Source organism: Pipistrellus hanaki, assembly GCF_964339955.1.
Source record: "Pipistrellus hanaki genome assembly, chromosome: 1".
In the NCBI taxonomy this organism is placed as follows: Eukaryota; Metazoa; Chordata; class Mammalia; order Chiroptera; family Vespertilionidae; genus Pipistrellus; species Pipistrellus hanaki.
In genome coordinates, this window is record NC_140503.1 from 52,238,785 (window position 1) to 52,248,413 (window position 9,629).

The window sequence follows — 9,629 nt, forward strand, 5'->3', positions numbered from 1 at the left end:
TTCTTTGGTCATACCCAGCCAGGTTCACAACATTTTCTTTTACCTGAATGAACTCCTATTCAGCTAGCCGTTTTTCTATCAAGATGATCTAATTCAAATTTTACTTCCGGACTACCCTCTTGCAGGGAAATTACCTCTGCATTTCTTAAAACCATATCACTCTTGAAATATTCTCTCTAATGCTCTTACTAGTTACTTTTCATTATACCTCAATTAGATCACAAGTTGTATGAGGGCATATAAAAAGTGCTTTCATTTTTTTACCCCTCACATTGTCTGGCAAGGAACTCTATCCATAATAAGCACTAAATCAATAGTTGTTGATTTCATCATTTTGGAAATGATTCATTAGAGAAGCCTTGGTCACACATCATGTCAGACTTTAATGATGAAGTATCACAGGAAACACCCAAAAGAACAATTGCAAAGATTAGCCTCTCAAAAAAAAAAAAAAAAAAAAAAAGTAGAATGGTGGTAATTAACCTTTCCAAAGCTTGTTGTTCCCCATTGACAGAATGTAGGTATTTCTTTTGAAGTAAATTTAATTGGAACCGCTAAAAAACTATCCAGTAAAAATGGCAAATCTTGTACCATCTCAGATTTGAAAGCTAAAATGCAATGAAGCAAAATATCTGAAGAACAGCTTTCATCATTCTCCTACCCCAACACAAACCACACCCTTCAACATCAGTGGTGAAGAAGAAAAATAGCTGCATGGCTCCCACCCCTGTGAGTTTACTGAAGATCATGTAGCTAAAAAACTACATCAAACTTTCTGGCTTTCTTGAGATGTCAATTCATCCTGGGCCACTTTATTGCCACTAAAAGTGTTTGCAGGTATTTGCCTTGCTGTTCTAATACCATGTCTCTTCCTCTAGAAGAGAACAGAGTTTAATTGAAAAATGAGTGAATGAATACGTGAACATTTTAACTTATGAAAGAACAGTGTATGAGGTGATAAGGGCTATGCATTTGCCCAAATAAACACAGGTTCTACCTCATTAGCCATTCATAATAAATTCCCCTATATGATTAATTCTGTTATAAATACTAACATCAGTATTTCAGAAAATTAGCAAGATACATAGAGATAAGAATGATTAATACAGGCCAAGAAATCTTGACCAGTGCCATATTGTTCTGCAATTTTGATGCATTTAATTATCAAACTAAATAGTTCACAAAAACCTTTAGATTCAAAAATAATCTGTGTGATTTAAAGTGGGGGAAATTAAAGGCAGTTATACCAATAACAACTTAGACCATCTGTGTTGTGTTGTTCCTTTCAAGTCACAGACTAACCCAGACTACCATTTTGCAAATAAGCATCTTTCCTACCAAGTGGGCCTAAGCAGGAGACAGTTGACAGTAGTTTAAAGCACATAATCTCTCAGATCAGGAGGACATCTAAAAGGGTACCTCTGCTCCATTCATTCATTTTGCAAATCCTTCAAGAATACCTTCTATGGCCAATGATATACAGAAGTGAATAAAACAGGCTATCTACTTTCATCCTTTTTTCAAAAAATTCCAATGTACAACATGAAAAGTTGGTTTTATTCATTTAAAATCAGAATTTCATATATTTTCCTCATAATGTGTTCTCAAACTCAAGGTTTTAGAGATGCAGTGAATCCAAACTCTGCTGGCACTTCCACAGAACAGAGTACTGTCTATTCATAGAGGTGCTGAAACAGTGGGACCAGACTGTGCATCAGAAGTATGTTTCTAGTCTCCTTTCAAGTGTGCATATATGAGCCTCAGGCTGCAATAGCCAACACATTGCATACTCTACAAAAAACAAACAAGAGCCCTACTAATGCTGCTTTGGACCTGGCCGGTGCCCTGTGTCATTCAGGGAATGTGTGAAGTAGCCTGGCCTCAGCCTCTGCACTTGTTCTCATCTCCTAACGGAGGTTTGGGAACAGTGTCCCTGTACCTGTACATTCCCCTTTGCCAACAAATGTGTTATTTCATGTGTGATTTAAAAATACATATTTTCGCTATTGCACTTATTGCTTATAAATGTCTTGTGTGTTATCAAGGCCTGAGGAGACAGTGGTCACGATTGCTGCAGCAATTTGTAAGAGATGAAATTCCAATGTAGTAAAAATATATACATGTTTATGTTGATTGACTACAGAGAAGTATGACAATTTATATTATTTTAGGCTTGCTTTGTTTCATTATTCACTAGGTTTTTCTCGTGAAGACATGTCCACTTTTCCTAAGATATGATTCAGTGAATTTACACCAAGAATTACAACCTGTGGGAAAATGTGGAAACTTGAGTCTATGTTTTCTCTAGTGGAACTAGTGGCTGTATTGTGCTTATAGGAAATTTTAGGTTCCTGGGATAGCTTCTGTTTCTGTTCATAATTTCTACTCAGAAAATAGTATCTCACAACAAGTCTCCTGGAGGCCTCCCATGGAAAATATCAGCTCTCTTGAGTGTGCAGTGTATTCTAAATTTTAAAAATTATTTTATAAGGCCTTTTTGTTAGATAATTGGTACCATGTTGTTTGTTTTTTTAATTTGGTGGAGAACCACAATGTATGAGAAGTGTTCATCAGTGGTGATTTGTGTGACAAAAGGAACCATTGCACCAGCCAAGCACTGGTCTTTCTAATTGACTAGCCTCATGTCCTCTCTCTGTGTCCTATTGCCATTAATTGACTATATTGTTTTAGATTTATGCATTAAAAATACGATTTCTACTTTGAAGGGATCACTTTGTTACTTTGTAGCTTTTAAGCTGATGCCATGAACTTATTTTTCTTCTAAGATAAAGTCTCATCTATAGATTTTTCAACTAATTACATGTCTGCCAATACATACTTAGAGGATACATTTTATTTCAATTTATTGTTTGTGTTTACATCATGTGTCCCTGGAAATCACTGTGGAACTGAAAGGAAATGTTTTAATGGTGTTTATTGCTACTTTTCATCACTCTTTCTTTTCTCTCTTACTCTCTCTCTCTCTCTTTTTAATAGCTTCAGCCAGTCTGGTCAAGCATGACAGCGACTCAAACTCGGCAAACTTCCAAGACACTGAGGACATGCCTGACAGATGTGTCGTGAAAGAGTCTGAGAGTCCAGGTGAAAGCCATTTAAAAATAGTCAAGTATAAAATGATAAATTTGACACAGCTTTGGGGTCCTTGGAAGGGGGTGGGGAGACAGGACATTGTAATGCTGTTTGCTCTTAGCAGCTGCACTGTCAAATTAATGGTCACCTCCAGGGGTCACGGCGTGGAGCTGTTATCTTTTCCTCTTTCATCAAGAATTCAGTTGGAGGAAGTACAAAGGCTTTATGACTGAAAAGGAAGCTGACACTATTAGTTCATTATCATCAATTTTAGGCTAAACTGATTAATAGAGGCAGAGATTGGAAACTGAAGAAATGGCAATATTTTAAATATTTCATATAATAGGATCGAGTGGGAAGGGAGAATTAGGGACAAAAGAGACACAAATTGTCATCATTACAATCTATGTATACCTTTCTAAATACAAACAGGACTCTACCTGGCATGAGAGGATTTTAGCATAATAGTAATGGACTAAAGGATGTAGTCAACCGTTTAGAAAGAAGAAGAAAATAATAATCCTTCCCCATGCAATAAAATTTACCCAGTGTCCAAGTTATTTATGTTTGTATTTTCTTTGTAGGAAGAACAGGCAGAAATGTATTGGAAAAATAAGGCCAGAACGCTTTAGCATAGATTTTTTGTTTCCTTTTTTTATCTTTTTGAAGCATGCCTAATTTTAACAACTAATTAGCTAAAGAGAAAAAGAAATATTTGTGAAAGTTGAAGGGCATTCCTGGATCACTACAAAGCCACAAGGCGCTTAAAAGTACCCCATTATTATGAATGAAAGAGTTAACTATCTTCCTCCACTAAGCATTTTTCTTTCCTATTTTCTCTGGCTGCTGGGTCCCCTCTTCCCTCTCCCATCTTTGTGTGCTGATCCATGTATCAGATTTTTGATTCATCCTCTCCGTGGCCTGTCAGCTTAGTTAAGAGATTTCCAAATCTTGTAGCCTTCGCTGACAGGGGGCAGCTGCAAACAGTCCCCTGATCCTTCCCCGAGGAGAGCTACTGAGATTTAATTTTCAGTGAAAGGTGCAGCCTGCAATCTATGTCAGGTCCCCTAAGTCATCTCGGAACCCCAGCAGGCCCAGTGGCGATGGCATTGTGTTTCAGTTCCTCCACTGCACGGAGATTCCTCAGAAGATGGACTGCCGCCCTGTGTCTGCTCTCAGCCGCACTCCTGCTCTTCTGCAAACGGAGAGACGGCATCTTTAGCAATGACAGGAATTCCTTATCAGTACGCAAACCCATCCCCTGCCATAGCTAAAAGACAAGTGTAGATCTATCCAACTCTAAAAGGGAAAGGATAGGGATAGCATTACATTTCCAAAAATAAAATTAATTTAAAATAAACTTTTTGTTTTGACTCAAATCGCCTAATTTTGACTAGGTTTTTAAACTGTCTTAATAATTGATTTTCTATCAACCATTTGTCAGGCAGTTAATTCCACGAGGCATGTCTTTACCTAAGTGTCCATTGCTTTGGCAAGAACAGATTCACTTTATACCATTTCAAAAGTCGCATACATTTCCCTCATCCCTCTGTATGAAATTGCAGTGAGATTCAAATATAACATAGTCAAATCTGATTGATATCAACAAAAGGAGGCATCAGAACTCAGAAAGATTAATTAGAAAATATAGGTGCTGATAAAGAATCTTAACTTAAAAGGTGAGTACTGTCTATACATCGGACATCATTAAACTGGTAATAAAGAATGAATTACTCTGGCTTTTCCCTCTGTCCACTCCTGCATTTTAAGGCATCTTGCCTTATAGGCCTGGAAACCTCTGGAGAGTTCACTACTGGTCTCACTGCCTTCCACTGAGAATTTGTGGCTTGGTTGTCATGGAGACATCGTATTTCTCCAAGAATTTCTCATATTGATCCGTGGCCAGGCGTAAATGGCCAAGCAAGTGTGAGGAATAAAGGGGGCTGGGCAGTCCTATAAAATGACCAGGGCTTGTGGGCTGGAAATAAGCTCATTGCAAACACTTAGGTAAAAAGAAAGAAGCAGTTTTATTTTGTTTCAGGATTTCTCTCTGCACTTTGGGCCATTGTCTTCTTTCACTATGAACTGAAAGAAACTTGTTAGTCACTTGTCATGTCAGATCTTTGGCGCTTGTCCTGACACAGCTGTCAGCCTTCTAGCTCCGTGCAGTTCAGGGACACACAACAAAGAGGCAATGGCATGAATTATTTATTGCTCCTTGTGTGGATAAAATTCTGTGATAAGAAATTAAGACACTTCTGACAGAGGTGCTTGTTTAGTAAGAAAAAATTTTGATGAAAGAGTGCATCATTTTTTTTGAAGTATGAGCATTGGAGAAGCAAAATTCTTAAAACCGAACATGAAGGGAGATATGTGAAATTGGTGGCAGAGAGGGACTTTCTTGACCTGGGGAAATATGACTGTCTACTTCTCAATGTCCAAAAATTAACTTCCAACTATGAAGTCATTCAAATAGTCAAACTATTAAGACATTTAAATATAAGAACTCCAAAACTAGAAATATTACTTTACTTCATGAATGCATTACATACTTCATGAATGCATCATTCTTGCCATTTTCACCTGGGATATTATCAATAATTTAAAATTCCTTTTAACATTTTCATGTATGTGCAAAATCCCCCAGTTACAAAATTGAATGTGGTCAGTCTTCAAGCTTTAATGGATATTGACCTTATATAGTTTTATCTATGCAATTTTAAGTGACTAACATATTTATTACATCATTTTTTAATGAATAGGCCCATTGTTGGGGCAACATATAGAAAATGAAAACAAAAAAATCATTTTCCCATTCAAGCACAGTTGAAGAATATTGTCTCATATATTGTCATTTTCACATAAAGTCTTTTCTTCGTAAATCCTCTAAACATTTCACTTTAGTTCTTGTAGCTTCATATTGCTGCTACCAACTCATTTGCACATGCAGAGTGCAAAGGGGCATTGATGAGAGAAAAACTAAAGTAGCTTTTTTAAACGGTGAAGTTGAAGTTGTTTAAACATTGATAGAACATTGAAAATGTTACTACTAAAATCAAATTTTTAGAATTTATATAAGATAGTAAGATTGATTTCGTGAACTGACTATATTTGAATTCAGTGGGTTTTGAACTTCAGAGTGTTATTTTTTTCCATCGACACCGCTGCTCTCTGGCATTGGAGAGACTGGGATGACTGTAAATGGGCTGGGGTGTGCGTGTAGATTGCGATTTAGAGGTCTGGTGCTAAGGTTGTTCAGCTGGTCTCCAGAGCGCTCTACCTGGCTCATCATGCCATTGTGATCTCTTTATGGGTTCAAGCTGTATACCCAGGTGAGTGACCGCAGTCCATTAAGGTTTGCAAAGCAACTTTAGACCAGAGCATTCCTGATACTCTGACTCTGCTAGTGAACCTGGGGGTCTTGTCTGATAGGTTAAGGTCTCCCTCCGCTGTGTCTTTCCTTTGGAATAATTCATTAGCAGAGAGTTTTGCCTCACAGGTGAATCCCAGATTGAAGTTTCTGCCTTAGCATCTGTGAAGTCTACTTTCTCCTTCAATGGCGTTTATACATCCCTGAAATCTGTGGGAATCACTTGGATGTCAAGGAATAGAAGCATTGAGACTACATTGTGAACTTGCAGATCCCTTTTATTTTGAGATTTTTTTAGGGCCGTTAGGCTTTTTTTCTTTGGCTCTTTAAGGCCTGGTCGCTTCTGCATCTGAAAGATTCTATCCCCAACATAGTTCAGTTTAATCCTTTGCTGGTTAACTTGTTTTCTGATTCATGCAGTGATTAAAGCTTAGTTCCCATTCTCTAGGTCATAAAAGTCTTCTTGCCTCTCATCTTTGCACTCATGATGATAAAAAATTTAGTGTGACATTCACAATGTTTATCCGAGTGTTAATGAGAGACCGTGACTTTTATCACCTTATTGGTTTGGAAAATGAATAATTTTACTTCCTGGTGCACTTAGGGATAGTACACATAAACATAGCTTCAGCTGAAAATAGTAGTGACAATTGAGAAAGTACCAAAAAAGCACTCAGACAAGCATTTTTACGTCATTCTGAAGTAATTTATAATCAGTATGCATTCTGCCATTAATAGAACATTTTAGTGATTTTTATATAGCACGTTATGTGTGTAGATTTATAGACATCATTGTCAATCAATATAGCATTTGCATGAATCTGATGAACAAAACTAGATTTCTCACAGTTTCCAGGGGATACTACATTGTGAAGAGTTAAGGTGGATCTTTTTTTTTTCCCTTTTACTATTCTGGCTCATGAATCACCAGCAAAAATCAGGTAAGAGAAAGTAGGACAGATTCAGGACTGGAGTGTTGGAGATGGCTGATGATGATGCATGAAGCAGAAAAAATGTGGAATGTGTGAGCAGCCCATCAATCATAGCCATCGCGAACACACTTCTTATGGTTGCTGCTAAAAAAAATGTTCTAGAAGGAGTAAAAACAATTTTAGTAAAAAAGAAACCATTTAAACTCTTTCTAGTTGTTTAAAATATCATTTTTTTTATTTACCCAAAGGGAAACATTTAAAGCATTAACTAATAACTTTTAAATAATGTAAAATTTCTTGGCTAATATATTATTTTATGTAGCATATATTATACAATATAGACTATGGTTTAACTAAACCAAATAATCAGGTTTTTAAGTTTTTGCCAAGTAGGAGTGGGTGTTAGTATGTGTAGTCACATAACTGATATAAATGTGTTTAGAAGTAGTTAACAAAGGCACAGTGTTCCAATTAATTTGATAATCAAATTAATTGAAACCAAGAAATATATTTTAGACTACAATAACAATCATCTAAGTAGTGTGAGAAATAAATGTTTTTCTTTTATTCTATAATTCAAATCATATTTCAACTAACATTTAAACATTTGAACCTAAACTGCAATTGTGGGCTTTTTTTACAAATAATTCAGCTCCTTGAAATTTAAGAAAAATTGCTAATTTCTAGTATGTTTCATCTTATTGAAAACTTCCAGCTTTTCGGCAATAAAAAAACCCTATATTTATAATGCATTTAATTAAAATATACCTGGAACATGGTTTACAAGATAACAATATTTTATTATAGTAATATATTTAATATAAATAAAAAATGCAGAAATTATAGGTAATTCTTTTTTTCTCCTTCCTTTCTTCTTATCTTTATTTCTTTTCTCATTCCTTCTTTCCTTTCATTCTTTCCTCTCTTCCTCCCTTTCACACTGCCTTTCTACCTCCTTTCTTTATTTCTTCATATAATGCAAGATAATCTGTTTTCTTTTCAGGTGAGCCAAGGCATCGGTCATGGATAGCAAAGATGTGCTTCTGCAAGCTGTGCTAAATGAAATATCAATTACAGGAATTGCATTTGGACATATTAAGAAACCCAAAACATGCCATTTGTTTATCATCATCGTATGTATGCTATGTTATTGTTGATCAAGATATTAGGTTGTAGTCGATTTGCTAATACTTCAGCAAGAGTATATTGAAAACTGTTATTAATGATAGAAAATGTCCAAATTTATCTAATTTTAGAAAACCGTTGTCTAATTCATTCTATACTCCTGTTTCTTTCTTTGATTTTAATATTTTCAACAAGGAGTATCAGCCCAAAGACACAAATCTAACACCATTTTAGATTTTATTCCATATTTTAAGTTCCTGAATTATATAACAAGCAACATTAAAACCACATTGCTTTTAAACAGTGTAGCACACAATGCTTTTAAATGTTATGTTGCTTTAATGTATTTAATCAAAACTTTACCAAATTTGTTTGATAGGTTAGGACATTTTATTTTAGTAGAAGCTTTAATTCAGATCAATCACCCTGCAGTAAATCTAATCCCTAAGGATGAAATGTTGTCAACAAATAGCCAGTTCCATTTAGTCATCAATTAGCCCAAATAAGTGATCCAGAGTATAATAGGGACCTAGCTTGTGCAGTTAAGCTGGATCTCTAATAACATAGGAGCTAATGTCTCTAGCCAAAGGTTGATCTTGTTGGCCACACAGATGTGAATGTGGGAAGGGCACCATACTTAAAGCACATCACACTGGATCCTTATGGAGGATAAACTCTTGCAGGTCTTTTCCCAGAAAGAAGCTTGACTAGCAAGAATTCTTAAACCAAAATATGCAAAGCAATGTAAGTAGGAACAGACCTTAACTGCTCATCTATGAAGGCCCTTGGTGATCTGCTTTATTTGCTGTATTGTGTATTATATTTTTTCACAGATAAATAAAAATAATTTTAAACTGCTGCCCAATTTAGCATTTTTTTAGGTCTAAGGAAACCAATACTGAAACCTTGATGAATATTTTATGATGCCCCTAGCCATAGGAAATTAGAACTGGCATAATCCTGACATTACTAAATGAGATTTTTAAGATTTTTTGGCATCACTTTGTAGGTGCTAAAATTAATAATTCATATTACATGGCTAATTAAAATACTTTATCAACATGAATTCTGGAGGCTAACACCAACAACTATCAAACATTTTAATTCCTAAA

The 9,629-nt window shown here is 35.7% G+C and overlaps 1 protein-coding gene across 1 annotated transcript in view; it reads left to right on the plus strand.

Annotated features, from left to right (window-relative positions):
- WDR72 (WD repeat domain 72) overlaps positions 1-9,376 on the plus strand; it is a 175,100-nt gene extending 165,724 nt beyond the window's left edge. The window contains exons 19-20 of the mRNA XM_084894070.1: positions 2,998-3,102; positions 8,396-9,376. Of these exons, the coding sequence (XP_084750196.1) occupies positions 2,998-3,102; positions 8,396-8,451 (161 nt within the window). The 3' untranslated portion in view covers positions 8,452-9,376. The remainder of the gene's footprint in view (positions 1-2,997; positions 3,103-8,395) is intronic.
- Positions 9,377-9,629: the final 253 nt, after the last annotated feature.